Source organism: Ursus maritimus, unplaced genomic scaffold (genome assembly GCF_017311325.1).
Source record: "Ursus maritimus isolate PB19 unplaced genomic scaffold, ASM1731132v1 scaffold_33, whole genome shotgun sequence".
Taxonomy (NCBI): domain Eukaryota; kingdom Metazoa; phylum Chordata; class Mammalia; order Carnivora; family Ursidae; genus Ursus; species Ursus maritimus.
In genome coordinates, this window is record NW_024425897.1 from 27070254 (window position 1) to 27093103 (window position 22850).

Here is a 22850-nt window from a genome sequence, read left to right on the forward strand (position 1 = left end):
AATATTGATGGACCAGCTGCACGCAGCCTTGCCTCCTGCCCGAGTGCCTTCGCGCCTGGCCAGCAAGTCTCAAGGAGACTTCAGATACCCGTAAGAAGTCACTTAAGGAGCCATTACGCACTTGATGGATGGGCTCTTTTGCCCTTTTTGGTTTTTATTATTAATACATTCTTTCATACTGGTTCTTGACAGAAGCATAGTCTAGTTACCCATCAAGTTAAAAGCGGGGTGTGTGTGTGTGTGTGTGTGTGCACGTGAAACCCGGATGACTTTGCCTACCACAGTGGGAAAGGTATGGCATCAGGGACCATGTTTTCAAGCCAGCACGTTCTGGATGGATCACCAGTCCCTTCACCGAGGGACAGGACAATCTGGTTGTCCTCACTCTGGCGCCGGCCCGCAAGGATCCCTCCGCGGCTTCAATCCCTGTGTGATCCCAAGCTAGTTTCTCTGCTGTCCTGTATCTCCCTTTTCTCACCTGTTTAAAAAGGAGCGTAGTCACAGAACCTTCTCAGCAGACTGGGTAGGGCGTCTTTATTGTGCTTTAGGACTTCTAGAGTGTCTTTAGGGTTACAACAAGATTGAGAGGGAGGTACATACACTTCCCATATCCCCCCACCCCGGCCCCACACACGCACAGCCCCACCAGGTGGGACACCTGTTCCAAGGGAACCGGCTTTGACATCATTATCGCCCGCAGTCTGCAGTTCACTGGAGGGGTGACTCGTGGCGCACACTGCATGGGTCCGGACAAATGTTTCATGACATGCATCCATCATCATAGTAGCATACAAACTGTTTGCACTGTCCTAAAATTCCTCTGTGGTCTGCCTGTGGATTCCTCCCTCTTCCTAACCCCTGGAAACCCCCGATCTTTCTACCGTCTCCACAGTCGTGCCTTTTCCAGAAGGTCACAGAGTTGGAATCACACAGGGTTTAGCCTCTTTAGACTGGCTTCCTCCACTCAGTGATGTGCATTGAAGGTTCCTCCGTGTCTTTTTGCGGCTGGATCGCTCATTTCTTTTTAGCACTGAGTAACACTTCGTTGTCTGGATGCAGCCCAGTTTCTCCATCCACCTACTGAGGGCCGTCTTGGTTGCTTCCAAGTTTTGGCAATTATGAGTAAAGCTGCTATAAACATCTGTGTGCGAGTTTTATGCAGACATAAGTTTCAACTCCTTTGGGGAAATACCAAGGAGGGTGATTGCTGGATCGTACGGGGAGAGAATGTTTAGTTTTGTGAGAACCTGCCAAACCGTCTTGCACAGTAGTCGTGCTGTTTTGCGTTCCCAGCAGCGGTGAATGAGCGCTCCCGCTACTCCGCGGCCTCGCCAGCGTCTGGGGGTGTCAGTGTTTTGGATTTTGGCCGTTCTGATAGGTAGATGGTGGCATCGCATTGTTGTTTCATTTTGCATTTCCCTGATGACCTATGAAGGGGTTTTGGTTTGTTTGTTTTTTAAGTAATGGAAAAAACACTTTGCAGACAGCCCGGCTGATACGGGGAAATTATTAGTAAGTGTCAGCTGTTTGCTGTTGGACATTCTCACACACACAGCAGAGCACTGAGTGCACGGCTGGATCCCTGCCTCCACGGACTCAGTGAGTTAAGGCAGCAGAAAGAACGTGGTTTGGTTTTGGGTTGGTGGACATTCACACAGAGCCAGGTGAGTCCTGCTTCCCGGGATCCTGTCCCTCGCCCCCCGCGGTCCCTGCAGCGCATTTCACCTGGCCGACGGCATGAACTATGCTCCCGATGGTTTATTCCCTCATAATTAAATTAGCCTTGTGCCAGCACACTCTTTTAAATTGATAAGGTGAGATCATAAAAATTCTTTACGGTCCGCACACGTGGGATCACAGCGCTGTAATCTCAGAGAAACAGATGCACGGGGAGCGTCTTGGGGGATCACACGCAACTTATCCTGGCCAATTAGACCATGACACCTTCCAGGAGCCAGGGCCACTCAGCTGGCTGGGGGCTTGGCTGGAGGGCAGGGCTTCTCTGTCTGTCACCACGGAGAGCCGGGGCCAGGTCCTCCTTGGTTGTGGGGGCTGTCCCGTGCATGGTACGATGGTTAGCACCTTCTCAGCCCCCATCCCCTAGACGTTTCTGATGGCCAGAAACGTTTGCAGACTTTGCCACATCTCCCCTGGTTGAGACCCTCCCCCTGGGAGCCTCGCTCCGAGTGATGCTGGGGGCGCAGAGAGCTCATAGCAGGTGCTGGGACCCCTACATGATACAGAGCATGAAAGACCTTTGCCGGTAGGGCTGTAAGGACGGGTTCCCCATCTCAGGAAGACTTGCCCTACACTGCTGGGACTCTGCAGGGCTTCTCGTTTCAAAGCTAAAAGTTCACTTGACACGTTTGCCTTTTGCAGAATTCTACCTCTTCTCAAAGTCATGGCAAACTGGTGGCCAGCCGGCATTTGTAACAGGCACCTCTCATCTTGCTCCACCCCGGGGAGCACTGATTTAGGACCATACTCCTCCTCCCAGAAATCCTCACGTAAGATATTTTAGTGTATGCTGACCCTATGTGGGCTCGGCCCATGATACAAAGGGCACATGGAGCTGGGCTCCTGACGTGCTCGTGCCTAAGTCACTCGATCCATCTCCAGCCACCTTTGCACTTCCAACAACCGACTGAAAGGAGATACAGGGGTGGAGGGACCGATGGACTGGCCATGGAAGACACAACAAGATAAGCCAGCACGGGAACCTGATAAGACAAATGACTTAGTATTTCAAAAAAACCCACACCGACTGCCTTAGTGATCAGGGAAAGTGACACTGCTGCAGAACGAAAGGGACTCACGAGTGTGACAGCCGAATGCCAGGCATTGGCCTTGTGTGGATTCTGATGGGAACAAACCAATTACATCGAGTAATATCTTGGAGATAATTAGGAAATTTTTACATTAGGAACTTATTAATTTTGTTAGATGTGATAATGGGAATGTGATCATGTTTTTAAAAATCTTGAGGTATTCACAAGTGAAACAGCGTGAAATCGTTGAAGCGGATAGACGGAGCAAGGTTAGCCAGACGTCGGCAGTCGCTGAAGGTGACCGATGGGTACCTGTTATGTTGTCGGTATTCAGCTGAAATCGTCACTACTAAACAGTTGAGTCAATGACAATTTTTCTCTTGGTAGAGCCAGTGCTATACGGCCGCCTACCAAAGAAAGTTCACGCACCAAACTCCACTGTCTTTAGCTCGAGAGACATGTGTCATGTTATTTCCTTGTTTGGGTTCTGGTGAATTGTTTTAACCTGTAATGATTCAGTAAACTTACTCAAGAGATAGCCCTAAGTGTGTTACTAAAATGCCAAGAAAGAGTATACGATCTGTTCCCCAAAGAAGAAGCAGTTTGTAGGGTGCAGATTCTAGGGTGACTCAGAGCGGCCCAGCACCAAGCAATGGGGCACACACGATGAGATCAGCCATCACTGAGGGGTGGGTCGAAGTTCTTTGTCATCGTGGACCACAGAGTGAACATCACTGCCGCGTAGGAGAGAGTGACAGAGAACCCACGGGCCGCAGGTGGAAGACGTCCTCGTGTCCCTTTCGGGGTGCCGACAGCAGACAAGAGGCACACTGCAAGGTTAATGGAAAACCATTTGCAACTGAAGGGACTGTTTGTAGAGGTGCAGGCGGGTCGAGGCACGTGGGGGCCAGTTTTGTACGCCGAGGCCTGAAGGCGTGGGGAAAGCGCTGCTGCTGGAAGCTCGCGAGAGCCGGAGCCTTGGAGGTGGGGCTGTCCCGATGCAGGGATGCACCAGCTGCCCACATCATGCTGCTGGAAACCTGTGGATGTCCCACCTGTCCCTCCCCTGCCCTGCAATCTGGCATCGTGTCCCCAGTGGCCAGACCCCCCTGGAGCAAGGGTGGACAATCCCTTGAGTCAGCACAGAGTAGAATGAAGGGCAGGAATGGACCTGGGGGGGTGCACATGGCGAATCCTTAGCGCATGTCAGAGGCTTACCCCACCCAGAGCGGTTCGATGAGAATAAGGCCATTGTCGGCATGCAAGATGCTGGAACATTTGCCATGTCAATCATCCCGTGTAGTGCTGGTCTTCGTCATTTAGGGGCAAGGAGTCCTACACACGGAGAAGGAGCTGGGTGTCAGTGGTTACGCACACATACATGCCCATGCACTCACACGTGCACACGTGCACTCACATGCACACAGATCCATGCACACACACAGAGTGACATACACGGACGTACGTGTGCACATAGGCACACATGCTTGCATGCGCAGGTGCACACACAGGCACACACGTGCACGCACATGCACACAGAGCCATGCGCACACATGCAGAGGCAAACATGGACGGACGTGCACATAGGCACACATGCATGCACACGCAGACACACACATGCACACAGATCCATGCACACACACTCAGAGGCATGCATGGCTGTACGTGTGCACATAGGCACACATGCATGCACACACAGGTGCACACACAGGCACACAGATCCATGCACACACATGCAGAGGCATACACGGACGGACGTGCACATAGGCACACATGCATGCACACACAGGTGCACACACAGGCACACAGATCCATGCACACACATGCAGAGGCAAACATGGACGGACGTGCACATAGGCACACATGCATGCACACACAGGTGCACACACAGGCACACAGATCCATGCACACACACTCAGAGGCATACACGGACGGACGTGCACATAGGCACACATGCATGCACACACAGGTGCACACACAGGCACACAGATCCATGCACACACACTCAGAGGCATGCATGGCTGTACGTGTGCACATAGGCACACATGCATGCACACACAGGTGCACACACAGGCACACAGATCCATGCACACACATGCAGAGGCATACACAGACGGACGTGCACATAGGCACACATGAATGCACACACAGACACACACATGCACACAGGCTCACATAGGCACCTACATGCACACACACAGGCACATACACACAAGTTCCTCTAGGATTTTTATTTCATTTTATTTTTAAGTCATCTCTACACCCAACATGGGGCTTGAACCTACCACCCGGGATCGAGAGTCGCATGTTCTACCAACCGAGCCAACCAGGGGCCCCCCTTTGATTTTATCTTCGTGTCGTCTACTGTGTCCATTTGCTGGGACTTCCATAACAAAGTACCAGGTAGTGGCTTAAAGGACAGGTGTGTCATCTCACAGTTTTTGAGGCCAGAAGTCCAGAATCAAAGTCTTGTCTGAGGGCTCTGAGGGAGCCCCTGGCCCAGACCTCTCTCCTGGGTGTGCAGACGTCTGGCTTCATCCTTCCATGGCATTCCCCCTGGATGGCGTCCGTGTACAAACCGCCTCTTCTTCGGGGAACATGAGGTCCGCGGTCCTTGCATAGGGCCACCCATAGCTTCCCGTGAGCTGGACTGCGTCTGTGTGCATGTGAGGTCACATTCCGAAGTGCTGGGGGTGGGGGTTCGGCATATGGATTTGGACGGAAGTACACGTCCAGCCCGTAATAGCAACTAATTATACGTTTTCCTTTATTACATACTCTGGGGCTCAGAGTAAGCTGACTCAGCCTTACAGGGCCAGAGCCCAGGTGGTACCCAGCTCCCACGCCCCCAGCCCCCTCCTCAAGCCGCACAGATGCTCGGTCCAGCAGCAGCCATACCAGTGGCTTCTAGAGGCTCCGTGGCTGTGAGGAGCTTCCAGAGAGAGCATTTTCCATGGAGGCTCGAACTCACCCTGAGATAGATGCATCAGAGGACAGAAATTAGGCTTTCTGTGTTCGGAGTTTGTACTCAACATTGATTTTCTTTAAGGAACACTTCATCATCCCTGTATTACCCCCGAGTCAAGCACCTTTTGAAAAGAGGGAGGGACATGGTTGGGTTTTGAACACTGAGAAACTGCCAGGACCGTCAAGTATAAAGGCGTGTGCAGGTGGCATGAGGCGGCTCGGGGGCAGCCAGACGGGACAGGGAGCAGCCCTGGGACAAGCCCACGCCTGAGTCCTGAGCCGATGCCGCTTGGCACCCCGCACGCTGCCTGCCGGGAGCACCGGTCCCAACATTAGCCTGGTGACGCAGAGCCATCTCTGAGCCTCCAGTCACCCCCGAGCCCAGCAACAGCAGACCCACAAGTTGGGGAGCACTGAACTAAACCACCCACCCCTAGCCAGAGGATGAAAAGGAGCAGGTTAGGGAGTGACTCCCCAAGGTCGCAGAGCTCTGCTGGACCCGAAGCCGGCTCTCCTGCATCCGCCCCATTGCCTTCCCCTCGCCTCTGGCATGCCGAGCAGAGGTGGCCACTCCCGCGCCAGCTGGTGACCAGTTCCTTCCCAAGAAGCCAGACGTCCTCACGGAGCATCCTCTCATCCCACCACGTTTCCACACCGGCTCTCGTGGCAACACTGCCACTCAGGGGACCCAAATTCCTGCACCGGCCAGTTCCTTGAAGTACCAGGGAACACTGGTCTCATACAGAGAACGCCTCTTTACCCAGATCGGCCTTTTAGACCCCGTGTATTCCTCCCATCTCGGGCTCACGCACCCACCACACACACAGAAGAAGCCCGCCCCTGCAGCAGTCAGCAAGAATCCTCCAATTTGTGCAAACTGTTACGTGGAAGGAACAATTTGTAGCTCCAGTGAAACCTGGAGTCTTGAGCGAAATCCAAATGCAGCGAAACCGGGTTTGAGGCAGTCACATTTCATGAGGCATTTCTTGTGGGCTGTAAAGGTAGACGGTGTCCCTGGTAAGCGACCGATGGGGCGTTGATTTCCCCATGTCAGGACAAATTGGGCTTTGCACACTAATGCGTCCATAATGTCTGTCCCTCAGGTGTGCCCTGGTCTCCTCGCGGCCAAGGTGACAAGTGCATTCAGCACACCATTTGATGGGAGCAAGACCTGGGAGAGGTTCTCGAGCAAAGGTGCCTGTTGCTACTGAGGTGCTCGTGCTGCTCTGGGGGGTTGATGCTAACTTTGAAAGTGGAGGTGTGGCTTGTCAACCCTTCCCTCCTCGTGTCCCCCCGCAGTGACTGTCAGCAGGTGGGCTAGCTGGGCTATGTTCTTCTAGCTTTCTAACTACTCACGAGGACTTCTGTCCTCCACTCTGGGAGCTGAGCGGGGCAGGGGTGCATGTGTGCACGTGTGTGTGTCATTTTCTAAGCTCTAACTCTGCATATAACCAAGGGAGTCAAATAGTTCCCCAGAATTTGTTGGCAAACAGGAGACGAGACGAGGGTGCCGGCGCGTGACTGTTGCGGGCTATGCCGTGTTGCTCTGTATTCTAGCCACGGTGGTGGCTCCTCAGACCTCCACGGGAGATGCCACTTCTAGAACTATACACCACGACAGACAGGTGCCTGGGACCCCAGGTGAGATCGAAGTAAGGTCTGTGCCTGACTTCAGGAAGATGTGACCCCTGGGGGAGCTGAGTTCCTGAGAACTCTGGGGCGGGCGGGTTGGTTTTGCAACTTCCTCTTAATCTCAAATGATCAAACTATTTTGGAAAGGAAAGAAAAAATACTGCAGTATCCTTTTTCTTTCCAGAGCCAAGATTCTTACCTCGTCTGCTGCTCACGCCCATCCCACCGACTGGCATAGTGACTTGGACCCATTTTCCTTCTTTTGGTGTTTGTTGTAGGCAATGTCTACAAATTTCCCATGATGAAGGACAAAAAATACCTCTTTCCCTCACATAAGGGCTCCCCTGTCTATGTCCCCACCCTTCCGATATAATCATCATATTTTGTCTACATTGATATCCTGTGTTTATAAGCATGTGTGCTAATTGCAGTAAAACCAAGCATGAAATTACGATCACGTTGCCTCTTCTGAGCGATGATTTCTTATCTTCAGAATTAAAAACTGGTTCGGTTTTATTCTTTTCCTTCATTTCCTGTGTACTGAGCTCTTGTTTATTCCCAAACTCTTTGCGGACTGTCTAGATGTCCTGGATCAGAGCGGGCATCCCGCCCAAATTCCTTAGGAAAATGCCCGTTTCCGGAGGACACGGCCAGACTCTCTTGCTTGCTGGGGCCCCGCTGTCCCCTGCGGCCGCCTGCCCTCCGCTCGCCTGTCGAGTGTGGGATCTGTTTTCTGTGCCCCTGACGGCTCAAGTCGTTCTGGGTTACTCCCTCTCTTGATGGAGCACATCTTCAGGTCGTTTTCTGAGCGAGGATGCAGGAGGTCGATTTTCTGCATATGCAGAAACGTGTACCTCATTATCAGGCTGGTGTAGACTGCGAGGTTGGGAATCACGTTCCCTTTGAGTTTGGGGGTAATTCCCATCGTTTCCAGAGCGGCTGTTGTGAGTTCCGAATCCAGGATCATCCCTGACCTTTCCCTCTCTTTGGAGGATTACAGAATTCCCTCCTCTGTACCCCAAACTGTGTCAGTCCTGTGCCTGGATGTAGGTCTGTCCCCACCCACTGTGCTCATCACCGAGGGGACCCTTCCAGCCTGGAAACTCAGGGCCTCTAGTTTGCGGGAAATTTCTTGAATTACTTCACTGATTATTCTTTTACTCTGTTTTTTTTTTTTCTTCTCTTTTTTTTCCTGTTGTTCAGATGTTGGACCTCAAATTAGTCTTCTCCGTTCATCTTCTCTCCTGCTTCTATTTCTTTGCTTTTTTTTTGCCTCCAAGGACAAATTTCCTCTCTCTGTCAACAGGTCTACTGACTTTCCATTCCGGCTACAATATTTTTAATTTCCAAGTGCTCGTTTATTTTTTTTCCAGGTGTTTTTTTAATAGCATTCTGCTTTTGTTTCATGATTGTGGTGTGATCTCTGTGAATGTGGGTTGACTGTGTAGTTTTGTTTTGTTTTGTTTTTAATTACGGTCTTTCCTGTATCAGCTCTATTTCCTACAGGTTGTTTTTTCACCTGTCTGCCTGGGTTGGTCTCTGTGATCATGTGGAGACTTCTCTCAGCGTCCAGCCCCTCTCGTTTGCTCCCGTAAGTGAATGGGGGACTGACCGCCATCAAAAGGTTTGAGCCGAGGCACTGGGGCTGGCTGTTAGGAGAAGCCCCGGTGTCTGCACTGGACCCCACATTTTTCCTGGAGGGTGAGGGTCCAGCTTTGGGGACAGAGGCTCGGAATGTCAACGATCATATGCATAGGGTCACATCGTCTGTCTGTTTGCAGCAGGACAAGCCCACGCTCCATTCCCTGGGATTCCCCAGCCCCGGGCATAGTCCTGCACTCACCGCAGTGGGTGGGACCACCGATCCCAGGCCAGGCGACCGCGGCATCAGCCCTGCAGGCTCTCACTCTTCCTGCTGACCGCAGGCGGCTGCGTGTGCGAGTCCTGCTCCCGCGTCTTCTCCCAGTTCCAGAATCCGCGGCGGCTGTCCATCCTCTCCCATCCTCGTCTTTATGGATGGCCCTTGTGTTCTGCTGTGAGCGGGACTCGGGGAAGGGACAGGTGGCTGTGTGTGTCCCAGCCACTGTTCGGACGGGTCTGTTGACCAGGACGCTGAGGGTCACAGAGGCTGAGCCACGACCAGAACGTCGGTCCCAGAGGAGAGCTTTCTTTTTTCCAAGTCCTGACTTAGTGCCCTTGGGTCGGTGCCTGCCTGGAGCAAGCCTGGCAGTCCCACAGAGCAGGATGCGGGAATGTAGCTGTAACGCACACTGATTAAGTGCTTGTTGTATGCCTCATACTGCTTTAATCTCCATATGCGTGAATACATCCATCATTCGGCTTTATGAGCAGATCCATTACAGAGGGGGACTTGGGGCGCAGAGAGGTTATAGTTGGCCCGAAGCCATACGGCGGCAAAGCAGCGAAACCAGAGCGTAAGCCTCGGCGGGGCTTCACCTCCCCGGGCACTCTCGACCCCCCGACCGTCGAGCCCGTGTCTCGGGGGCCGTGCTGGGCATTATGTTTATCTGCATTCTTGGCTTCTCCCTCCAGACAGCACCCGCCCGCCGGGTTCTGACAATCAGAAATGCCTCCCGACATGGCCATGTGCCCCCTGCAGGACGCTACCCACCACCCCGAATGAGAACTACTGGCCAAGGCAGGCCGATGCTCCCCTGAATGCTTTATGGGGCTGCTTCTCAGTTTAGGGGGTCCAGGGACCCTTCCCCTCTGGTGCCCTTCACCCGTCTCTGCACGGGCCACGAAAATGTGGATGATTGAACAAGGAGTGGTGGATCACAGCGTATTGATGCGTGGGCCCCTTGCAAAGGCCAGGTCTTTAATGCTGTGGCTTTCTCTCACCTGTCTTCGTGCCCGCAGAGCCAAGGTGAAGAAGGGAGTGAATATCTTGGGCACCCAGACCAGCGAGCCCCGGCAGTGGGACGTGAAGCAGGAGATGGGGAACGGCGGGAAACACGCCACCACCACCGTGCTGTGCCAGCGCCTGGGGTCCAGTGCACGCAACAGGTAAGCCCCGGCGACACGGTGTCTGCTGACCGGGCCACCACCTAGGAGGCTCACCTTACGCTTACATGCAACCGCTGCTTGGCTGTTAACCCCTCGGCCTGGAGATAAGCAGGCACTTCCATCACTGGCAGGACCCCCTGGGAGCTCCAGGTGGGGCAGACATGGCTCTGGTTCCGAGTCTGTTCTTTGGGCTTTGGAGCGGAGGCTGGTTAGCGTGGCTGGCTCTGCCTCTGGGCCTCACGCATGCTCTCCCCTCTGGGCTCAGGTCCCCAGGCTGTGTCACCTCCCCTTGCCCTCCCTGGATTATCAGACGCTGCTTTCTTCCAAATGCACAAAGGGTGTGATGTTGTGCTTTATAATAAGAAATATGTATTTGGGCTTCATCCTTGTTCCTGGCACAGAGCTCTTAAAACCCTTTGAACTTCTTAAATCATGAGTGCAACAAAGGTGACTTTCCTTATGTTAATGAGGTGACTCAACCTGGAGGGCAGAGGGGCTGGAGTTTGACTTCAGTTACCAATGGCCAAGGATGTGATCAATCTTACCTTCATCATGAGGCCTCCAGAAAAACCCCAAAGAATGGGTCTCGGAGAGCTTGCAGGTGGGTGAGCCCATGGAGACTCGGGGCGAGGGGCTCCCAGAGAGGACATGAGGGTCCACACCCTTCCCCGTACCCCGCCCTGTGCGTCTCCCCCATCTGGCTCCTCCTGAGTTAGGGCCTGTAACCTAGTAACTGAAGCTTTCTTTGAATCCTGCGAGCTGCTCGCACAAATTAATCAAACCCGAGGAAGGGGGCACGGGAACCTCGGGTTTACAGCCGGTGGCTCAGAAGCCCGGGTGACAGTCTGCATCTGTCACGGACAGCTGCGGGGGGCTGGGCCGTCCTGTGGGACCGAGCCCCTCGCCCGGCGGACCCCATGCCCTCTCCGGGTAGACGGGGTCAGGATCGCGTGGAACTGGAGGACGCCGGCTGGTGGGGGAGCGCGCGTGGTGGTGCGGGGAGAATGCACACGGTGGAGTTGGTGTCCGAATGGTGAAGGATTAGACCCCGTCTTCAGTGAGGACGGATTTAAGCACGGGGTGACCCTCAGCAGCTAGAGTATGTAAGGACGTGCTATGTGAGATTCTATGCAGACAGCTGGCTATTATTTAAAATAATTGTTCTCTGCATAAAAACACAGCACATACTCACTTTAGAGTATTTGTAAAGCACAGTTATAAGAGGGGGAGAAAGCCGAATAACGCATCAGTACTCTGCCACCCAAGGATAGACCCCGTGAACATGTTGGTTCATTCCCTTTGTGTGTTTTATACACACAGTAAATGTGTAGTCGGTGTAATTATCTTACAAACCTGGTATCGTACCGTAATCTGTACGCAGATTTTAAGGTACTTTCGCTTCTATTGAACACATTTTCTCCTGACATTAAATCGTCCTCAGAAACAGTTTAATGGCCTCACGGTATTCCGTCATATAGATTTAACGTTGCGTAAATAACCATACCCGTGTCCTCGGACGTTGCAGCTGTTCCTACCTTTTATTTTTATAAGCGATGCAGCAGTAAACCGCCTTTCACATAAAGCTTTAGCCACTGCTCTTTTCACTTAAGGTGGTTTCTTTAGAATCAAAAGGTTTGATCGTTTTTAGGGCTCTTGATACATTCTGTGTGTGTATTTTCTTGAAGGGAATAACTCTAAAGGAAAAAGTAAGTATCCCATCATCGGACACATTTTCCTAAGTGAATGCTGCAAGGCTGCCAGGAAAAAAAAATCCTGCAAATTCTCCACTTTGTTTAGAAACACCCAGTTCTTTGATCGTAAACCCTCTCTCCGCGGTCCTTCCTAGACGGGCAGCCAGCAAAACATCTGGTGTCCTGAGCCGCTTCCCGGTTCAAACACCAACCTTTCCCCTGATCAGCCCCAAGAAGGATGGCTAGTGTATCACATGGGGTGAGGGTTGTGTGTCCAAATGTTTCTGCTCGTGAAAAAGTGATCAGAAAGAAATGCATGCCAGGGTCCCCTGGTATCAGCCAGAGATCAGAGGCAAAATTAAATCTCCTGAACCAACTGCACCTAAAGTCTGACTAACACATGACCTCCTGTTGATTCGGCCAATAAGAGCGAAGGTTCATTAACAGACAGTGAAGTTACGCATGTGTCATTCTTCATGACCCAGTAGGGGGGACTCTCGGAGTGACGGAGGGGAGCCCTGGGGTAGCCCGTTCTCAAGAGTCTGCACGCAACCCTGTTTGCGCTGAGTCCCTGGGAGTCTGCTGTGGGCCCAGGTGTGTTTGCTGAGAGCGTGAGCTTCTGTGTTTTTGGTTGGGAAGCCTGTTTACCGGCACACCGCTGATGCGTCCCATGCTCGCTGCTCCTCACTGAGCTCTGCAGAGAGCCTTGGTGGGTCCCCTGGGGGAGGTGCTGTGCGTGGCTAGCTATGCACCAAACACTGAGTCAGATCCAGACCCCACCCCCACCCCGTCCAGGAACCCAAACGCCATGGAGACCTGGGACCAGAAGGACCCCAACTCAAATAACGGGGTTCATTGACAAGGAAGGTGCAAGTCCCCGGGGGGAAGGAGGGCTGCCTTCCTTCTGCCCGTAGAGTAAAGGCCGAGCGCACTTGTTATCTTCCGCTGTGTGACAGATTACCCCCAAGCTTACATGTTCAGTGCACCACGCATTTATTATCTCACGGTTTCCGTGGGTCAAGATTCGGACTTACCCTAACTGGGGCCCCTTCCCCAGGCTCTGTCACCTCCACCAGGAACTGTGGTCTCATCGGAGGCTCCGCAGAGCCGATCCACTCCCAGGCTCGCGTGGTCATGGGCAGGATTCAGGTCCTCGAGGGCCATAGGGCCTCAGGCCTCAGTTTCCTGTTCCTTGCTGGGTGTCCTCCTCCCTCAGGTCAAGTCTGTGAGAAGGTGCTGGGAGAAAGGGAATGCCAGCAAATGGGAGTCGGGGTAATTGATAACCTCATCTTGCAAGTGGCATCCACATGCTCTTTCTGTATTCCGTTCATTAGAACCAAGTCTGCGCCATGCTCAGGGGAGGGGAGTACACGGGACGGGGGGGTGCCTGGAGCTGGGGCTCCCTGGGAGTGCCAGGCTGACAGCTCTTCGGGGCCACGGAGGGCTTTCTGCAGCGGTGCCTGTGAGCTCTACTGGAAGGACGGGGGAAGGAGGATTTTCTGACAGCCTTGCAGGCTCAGACGGAGACCCAGCACTCTCTGAAATCAGGAGACCTCCCACAGAGAAGGCGGGGGTGGCCTGGCTGCGGGTGACCTAGAAAGGACTTGCAGAGATCATGCCCGGAAGGTGGCCGGGCCACGAAATGGAGGGACGTGGATCCCAGGCCAGTGGCTTGACCTGGCCTTCCCTTAGCTGCGTATCTCGCGTCGTCCTCTTCAGACCGACTTGCCTTCTTCATTTAACTCAAGCCAGTTGATTCAGAGGGATGTTTTAGGCTCCTGCTCAGATTAGCCAGACGTGTCAGCTGCACTAAAAAGCAATGATCCTGGCTCATGCGATCAGAAGAGCGGTTTGTCCAAGGGCTGTTGTGGGGGACGCTGCCGATCAGCTTGGAGCACCGTACGGGAACCTCAGCAAAGAGGTGTCCACCCAAAGTCACGCCTCACCACGGACGCTTGGGCCACTGCTCGCTTCAAGTTCCTTTGAATCAACTTTAAATTGCTCTGGGTTTTTTTAAATTCACCTCTATTTTTAGTGATAATATGCTTGAAAGTCTACGGGTAAGGTATGTCTGCTAATTCCTAATGTGCATTAAAATAAGCATAAAACTATAAGATTTATTTTAAAGGATAATCCTCAGTGATTAGAACAGGGGCATAATTGATGCATATTCCTGTCATCGTGGGAGTACAGACAATGAATCTCCCGGTGTGGTACGTGCTGCCCACCGGCTTCCCCCTTCGAGCCCCCTGTCGCCTTGTGTGTACCTGATGGGCTGGGAGTCAGCTGGGGTGGCTCTAATGCCACAGAGGGGGCCTTAAAGAACGGACATTTATTCTCTCCTACTGTGGGGGCTGGAAGTCCAAGATCGAGGGGCTTTCTGGGCTGGCTTCTGGGGAGACCTCTCTTCCTGGCTTTCCTGCTGTGTCCACACGTAGCCTGTTGTCCGTGGGCCCTTGGGAGGTGGTGGGAGACAGAGAGCACTCTGGTGTCCATTCTTACAAGGACCCCTGTCCTATCAGATTCGGACCCCACCCTTATGACCTTAGTTCACCTTAATCATCTCCCTAATGGTCCCCTCTCCAAGTACAGTCAGTGAGGGGTTTGGTCCAGAGATGAGTTCCAGGGTGGGGGGACACAGCCAGTCCCCAGCAGCAGGCTTTGCTCTGACACCGTGCACCTGTGTCCTTCGGAGCATGGTCCTGGGCTCCTGGGCAAGTCTGCCCACTCTCGAGACGGTTAGGAAAGCCTGAGAGTTCTCAGCTTCCGGGGGGGCAATCCTTGCACTGATGGATGGGTGCGGAGCATAAAAACCCACCCCCCTCTGCTCCAGGACAGACAACCCTCAGTTGTGATAAATGCTGCAGAGCTCCCCAGGGATCCGGGGAGGGTGGCACCTTTCTCAGCACATACCTTCCCTCCCGTGAACTGCTTTCCTCTTCCCCGCCCCTTACCTGCAGCGGTCACTTACACACGGCTCCACGGCTCAGGGTCTGCTTCTAAAAAACCCAACCTGGGATTCTCAGAAACGTAAGGGTCCCTGCTTCCTTCCCTGGTGTAATGGCCTCTTACGTGTACAACTGGGAGGAAGACTTTGTTAGACAGGCTGTCTACCAAGGCCTGCTGTCGATGGAGCCCTTTCTGCCCAGAGCCTGGAACCTCCAGGCTTGGGGTCCTGCAGCCGTCGGTCTGCAAACCCTCAGATGCAAGAACAGAGTTGGCAGCTGTCCACACCCACACCTAATTGTGTTGCATTTCGCTTCTAACCCCTCGATTAATATTTTAGCAGTCTGAGCATCTCCGCAATCATGCAAACTCAGCTAACAACTCCCGGATCGTACTTCATACTCACAGGGTGTGAGGCCAACGGAGCAGTTAACGTTCTGTCCAGATCCCCCCACACCGGGGCCGTGAGTCGGAGCGAATCGAGCAGGAAGCAGATGTCTCTGGGTCCACAGGAAGAGGATGAAGGAGGCGGCCGGCCAGCCGCCACACAGGGCTGCCCTCCACAGTGCTTTTGATGAATGTTCCAGAGGGAGAATCTCCTGCTTGGCCTTTTATCTCCTCCCCCATTCTGAATCTTTCTTCAAACCTGGGTAGCAGGGCTGGCGTGAGCAGCTGGGGCTCGTCCAAGCAAGAACCTCATAAAGCCTGGGAGGTGACCCCCACCTGGAAGGAGGGCCTGGCTGACCGTGCCTCCCCTCGACCCCAGTACTGCACTTTTATCTGACAGTTTTACCTGACGCTTTCCCCGCGCCTTCCTCTCTGCGGTTCAGGCTAATGAACCATGTGTCTCTGTGTGTCTTTGAACTGTGGACATGCAGGGAGCTCCGCGTTGGGGAAGCAGCCTCTGTGGCTGTGACAGAAGCTGGCTCCCCAGGGAGGGGTCCCCTGGTCCACCTAAATGACTGTCCCCTGAGCCTGACACACCACGCTGCCGTTCACTGCACAACTTCACTCAAATCGGTTCACTTGGGCATTTAAAATTTTTCCTATTGGGCTTTGTTATTGAAATATTGCTGTTATAATCTCTTCCAGGAAGCAAACATAGTGTCTAAAAAGTAAAAATGTCAATAGCAGTAATACTCTGTATCCTTCATCGTGCTTGAGAGCATGAAAACCGTACTCTGCGCGCTCCACAGTGCCCGGCTGGGACAGAAGGCCTGTCTACACTATTTAGTCAATCTTTTTCATGATTTCGCGAACAGAGTCGGCACGCCACTGGGCAGGTGAAGAAAGGAAATGAAGGCAGAGGGAGGAAGCATCCAACTGAGTATTTGTGCAAATGATAAGAAACAAAGTTTTCTTTTAAAATAACTTCCGTGTCTATAAATAAATGGAAACACTCGTGTCTGTTGCGTGAGTTAAAGGTGAGCGTAGACAGCTACTCTTCCGACATACGTAGCCTGCTGCAGGTGTCAGCGCCGTCTCCGCACCTGCTCGGGGGCTGGAAAGGGAGGGCAAACGTTCCACAGGCGTTAAAGATGCACTAGCTCCGAACCGAGACTTTATGTTGCATCCTCGTCTTTTTATTAGCCTGCTTTTCCTCCGTGCCCGTATGTCACTTTTAGCCTCGGAAAAACATACTCAAAAACGCATTTTGTAAACCCGTATTCCACACCTTATGTTCACTGTAACCGTTCTTGTGTAAGTATTTTTATACAGTTGGGACCAGACTGTGCCGCGTCTCCTTCTGTAAAGTACCGTTGCCAAAGCACCTGCCCCGAACCTGGTTATTTACATGGCCAGCCAACAAGTTATTCGGCGGAGGAATCTTAATTTACTGAGTTTGGGCTGTAGGGCATCGTGGTTGCTAACTTCTTCATAGAAGTAAACTGGCAGTGCACATCTGTACGCCTTTAAGACCCCTCCCTAGCCACCCCCACACACTTCCTGGGGGGCAGCAGGGTCCCCTAGAGACTTGCAAACCTAGGCCGCAGATTTGGGCGCTGAGCCCAGTGGCTGCAGGCCGAGAGGCTGGCCACGTGGCGGAGCCCAGGCAGGGATGTCTGCGCGGGCAGCCGACGTGAAGGAGCCAGCCAGGTGAATGGAGGGGTGAGGCCTGTGTGCTGGGAGAGCAGGATGGAGAGCAGAAGAGAGTGCACGCTGGCCCCGTGTTGCCAGATCTCTCTAGAAAAGCTGAAAATCCAGACTGTCTCACGAAATCTCCCGGTTTTTAAACACTTGCTCAGGTTGTGCAGATCCCGGGAAAGGAATGTCGGTGAGTAACGTTGCTCACCGACAAGTGTGTCCACGCGGTAGCGGCCAGTCCGAGCCCACCACGCGGTGCACTTTGGAGGAAATCGCACCTGTGCGCTTGGAGGGGTTGGTTGTCTGTATCCTCAAGGGATAAAGTCTGCAGCAAAACAGCCGTCCCGGCCTCGACGTCTGCCTGTTGTAGAGGGACTTCGACGTGGGGCCAGCCCTTCGTCAGATTCAGCTTCGCCCATTTTCCCCACACGATCCCTCCTGCAGGTCATAGCGCACGTCCAGCAGATGTCTAAACACACGGCTGTCCTCCCGCTCCTTATTCTTGGTCACCCCGGCTCCCTTGAGAGGCAGCCCTACAGGGTACGTGCCTGTGGTCTGGTGTCCCTCATCCCTGCTCCCCTTGTCACCCACCTTCTGCTCTGCGGGGTGGCAGGTCAGCCGGCGTCCTCCAGCTGGTCCAGACTGGAGACATTCTCTGGGTCTGTGCGCTTCCCTGGGCCACCAGCGGCCGCCCGCCTCGTGCTCCCCTCCCTCTGGAACAGCAGCTCCCGAGCAGCCCCCAAGCCCGTCAGGCTTCAGCTCGGCTGCAGGGGAGGCAAGTCACTCAGACAGGTAATAAAAAAATGGAAGCTTTTCAAAAAGCAAAAATCACAGAAAACAGTGACTAAAATGCCCATTAGTGTTCATTTACGCGGTCTCGACTGCAGACCTTATATTTGTGACTGTGCTCGGCTGTTTGTTTTTGGAGAATTCTGGAATATGAATGTTCTCATAGCTGCTTCATATAAACGGTCTCAGCAGAGCTCAGGGGACTGGTGCACCAAGATAATCTGCTTTTCCCTGAAGGAAATTGTCCAGACCGAGTCTTCCCCTGAAAAGAGATTTGAAGATACCGCAGAAAATATGCCAGGCAGATTTCTGCAAATGAAAATCTCCCAATCGGTGGCATAGGCGTGCACTCCAGGTCCCCAGAGGAAGAAGTCAGAAGTGTCACCGTGCAGCCCACTCTACATGCTTGACAGTCTCACGTCAACACCTGTGCAGGAGACTTTCTTGATGTGCACATTGCGTGTGTTCTCTTTAAAATGTTCCCTTCTCTCCCACGCTCAGCCTGCGCTGAAGGCTAAAGCCCAACACGGTTGAGGTTACTGATGTGTTCTGGCATGTATAGAAACTAAAGTTTCCCTAGAGAATTTGCTAGAAGCTCCTGCAAGTGGGAGAACAGGTAGAGAAGAAGCTTTGAGAAGCTCAAGAGAAGAGATGTTCCTGGAGACCAGAGGGCTGGCTCTGGCCTCAAACGTGGATCTGACGTCTACAGTGGCTGTTGGGTTGCTTCCATCTCATGGTAAAAACCGGTGGAGTCCAGCACCCACGGATTTTCATCCCATCAAGCCTGCCTACAGTGGAGGGAGCCAGCTTCCCCAGAGGAAGTCAGCTTCTATAGAGAAAGAGGAGACACTGGGAGCAAAACCATGGCACCTGGAAAAGACTTTGCAATGTTGGACATTCTGTGCCTGCCCCCCACCCCGCTGCTTCCCCAGACCCCACACAGTGAATGCGGGTCCACTGTTTTCAGACGATGGCCCGGTGTATGAGAGGCTGCATTTTCCACAAATGTGTGCAATGGACCCGTTCTCAGTGTCCCCACCTGCACGGTCTTCTGGGTGTCACTGCTCACTTGTTACACGGTGGGGCCTTTGTCCTGCCCCTTGAAAGTGGGGAGACTTTTATGACTGGCTTCGTGTGAGCACAGGGGATGCTGTGTGCCTGGGAGAGCCAGCAGGCACGCGGCCCCACAGCCCAGAGGCCTCCAGTTAGCCCGCGAGGAGAGACCCTGGGGAGAACCCCTGACTGGGGAGACAATGGTATCCAGCCGGCCACCCTGCCAAGCCCTTCCAGGATTCTTGAATCACACAGACAGTAAAATGATTTCTTGGTGCTGCTAAGTTTGGAGGGCAGTTTAGGGTGCAGCAACATATAACCCGAACCCCGGCTGCCTGGAGGGTTGAAGTGCTCCCACCTCCCCCAGCTCCTCGGGACCAGGCCCGCGTTTGAACCCCGCTCTGTCTGATCCTGCATCTCCCAGCACCAGGAAAAGCTGCTGGAGTGCAGACGCGTGGCCCGGCTTCTCCTCGAACCGCAAAGGGCCCCTCCTGATGCCCAGCCCCTCACCAGCTGCAGAGGCTTACTTCTCAGCTCTGTGCAACCGAGCCTCCCTGAAGGCTTGTTCTGGCCCAAAGGGAGGATTTCTGTTTTCTTCCCTCTGCCAGAGGCTGACATGTGGTCCCCAGTCCAAACGGAAAATGTATAAAGTAAATCTGTCTCGGCATCTGTCCTGGGACGACTTACTGGGACACATTAAGGTGTCCCTTGAGCTCTTGCCAGACCAGTCATTGACTGTACATACAGGGAGGCTGTGGCACCCATGCTGGACCATGGACCCGAGCAGGCTTTCAGACCCATCATCCCACCGCGGAGACACCCGCACAGTGTCCCCTGATGCAACCATGCCGTTGCTCATCCTCAGGGAGCAGCCCAGCAGCCCCGCAGTGCCGCACGCTCTGTGCGTGACGCCCGACGTGCTTGGAGTCCTCCAGCCCCCACTGAGCCGCGCCCCCACCGAGCTGCGAAAGGCTGGCTCCATCCACCGGAACGCCTTCAAATTCAGGGACTTTTAGGGGCGCCTGGGTGGCTCAGTCAGTGAAGCGTCTGCCTTTGGCTCAGTGATCTCAGGGTCCTGGGATTGAGCCCCACATCAGGCTCGCTGCTCAGCGGGGAGTCTGCTTCTCCCTCTCCCTCTGCAGCTCCCCCTGCTTGTGCCCTTACTCTCTGACAAATAAATAAAATCTTTTTAAAAAATGGACAAGGCAGGAAACAACAAATGTTGGCGAGGATGCGGAGCAAGGGGAACCCTCTTACACTCTTGGTGGGAATGCAAGCTGGTACACCCACTTCGGAAAACAGTGTGGAGGTTCCACGAAAAATTAAAAATAGAGCTTCAAACGTATTTCCCTTTTTTAAAACTTTCATGTTTTTTTTCTGCCTGAATGGGAGAAGCTTTGCTCATGCAAGGCCTCCATCCCCAAGCATCCCATGAAGCAAAATGGTGCCATGAATAATACCAGGGCCTCTGGAGCCCATGGGCACCTTGGATCCTAGTCTTAGCTCTTTTCCTTGGGACCTGTGTGGTTTTGTGCAGTGAGTCCATTTCTTTGGGTCTTATCTGAAAATGGACTGATGAATAACAGTAGTACCTTTGTCATGGGGACGCGGGGGGTATTAACGACGTCGGTCCATAGTCAGTGGTCACAGGGACTGTTGGCTCTTGTATTCTCCCCAGAGGGAAGCTTCCTTAAGTTCGTCCTGACATTTTCACACAGTGGCTCTGACTTCCTGGCATGGTAATTGTGACAAGGCACAGCACTCTTCCCCGTGGTGGCACGTGTCGGTCATGGAGCCACACTGTCCGCTGGCCTGGACATCGTCCCCAACATGCCCCCAGCACTCGATCCTGCTCATCTCCCCCTCGTCCCCCCGCTGATCCTCTCGGCTCGCACCCCGCCTGGGGTTTCAGTAGCTGGTTGGCTCTGGGCTTCGCTCCCACCCTCAGGGCAGCCCGAGCGTATAGGGGATGGCGGAGACGGACGCCAGAGGGGCAGAGGGAGCCTCTGGGGACCTGCGGGCGAATGTTCCTTGCTTTGACTATTTATACACCAACCCAAAGGTCGAAGGCTTGCTGTAATTTGTCATTTTACTAAGGCCCATTTTCCCCTTCTGCTTTTATTATTTTTTTGCTCTTAATTTATTTTTTTTTTTGGAGGAGTGGGGGAGGAAAGGTAATGTATTCACACAGTTCCAAATGCAAAATGTAGACAAGCCCAGAGGCGGAAATCTACTCCTCCGCTTACCCAGCTCCCTTCCCGGAGGCCAGCGGCATCGGCCCTTCATCATCTACTTTTCCAAGACATTCTCTGCATATGAAAGCATGCACACGCACACACACACGCACACGTACTCATACACGCACGCACTCATGCACACACGCACACACGCATACATGCACACACGTACTCATGCATGCATACACGCTAATGCACACGCATGTACTCATACACGGACACTCATGCACACGCACACGCATGCACACTTACATGTAGTCGTGCGTGCACACTCATACACACACATGCGCACATACAGCCAACACGCTCGTACACACATGCACACACACTTATACACCTAGCATGCACACACATACATGTACTCATACATGCACACACACTCACGCACACACTCATGCACACACATATACATGCACACACATACATGTACCCATGCATGCATACGCACTAATGCACACACATATGTACTCAAACACACACGTGTGCACACATACATGTACTCGTACATGCACACTCATACACACATGCGCACAGTCATACACCCAACACGCTCGTACACACATGCACACACACTCATACACATGAGCACGCACACACGTACACGCACAGACTCACACACACGCACACACACTCATATATATTTCCTCCCCGACTTCAACTTTAAACAACATTCTTCTGTTTTCCACCCACCCACACATCTTGTAATTTTTCCATATCAGTCCATGAAGCTCTTCACTGTCCTTTTAAAAGCATTTGCTTATTATGGCATAAAGCATCGATTACCTAAACCAACCCCTATTAACTGGCCTTTAGGTGATTCTGTCTTTTGCCTGGAGATGCTACTTTGATCAACGTTGTCCAAACACCATCTTGCGCTTTTGTGACTCTATCTGCGGGATAAATCCTGGAAATGTGCCAAGCAGAATGGCGTGGGCCTGTGTAAATGAGGACACTGACGTGTCAGCCTGCGCCAATCACGCCACCATCACCCTCGCCTGCACATCACTGACAAGCCGTCGGGCCTCTCGATGCTCCTGTTTTGTTTCCTCGCGGATGACCTGGCTAGCGAGTCACATGAGAGCAGCCCTTAACGTGGGAGTCATGGCGTGGATCTTTAGGGTGCCGGTCCCAGGCCACCCTGGTCCTTCCTGGGAAGGTCTGGAGTGGCATTTGTGGCCCCCGGACCTGCCGTGTTTCTGGAGTGTCTCCCTCGGATGGGGCTGTTTGGAAACACATGCCGCGTGAGGGTCTGGCTGGGTCTCTTGTAAATTCTCACCTAAGCTGAGCTCGCTGTTGGTACTCTTGCCATCCATTCTTCTCAAAACGGCCCAAGTACTATATTCTCTTTAAAGCACAATCAGATCATGGAACTCCTTATTGGTCTCAACCTTCAGGGCTTCCCACCACACCCAGAATAAAACCCCAGCCCTTGACCGTGACCTCCAAGGTCCTCAGTGATCTGGCCCTGCCCACCCCCCTGATAAGACCCCTATGCTTCTCTCATCAATCACTGATCTTCCTTTACTTTGTCCTCTGGGAAGCCTGTCCCTTATGAGCCAAACTTGTTCCTGCCACAGGGCCTCTGCACCTGCCATTTCCTCTGACTGGACTCTTTGTATGAGTTGGTCATTCTAATCTTTAGGTCTTAGCTGAGA

The 22850-nt window shown here is 53.1% G+C and overlaps 1 protein-coding gene across 1 annotated transcript in view; it reads left to right on the top strand.

The window, feature by feature from the left end:
• Nucleotides 1-22850, top strand: part of TMEM132C (transmembrane protein 132C) — a 195727-nt gene that overhangs the window by 76203 nt on the left and 96674 nt on the right. The window contains exon 3 of the mRNA XM_040619422.1: nucleotides 10248-10394. Within this exon, the coding sequence (XP_040475356.1) occupies nucleotides 10248-10394 (147 nt within the window). The remainder of the gene's footprint in view (nucleotides 1-10247; nucleotides 10395-22850) is intronic.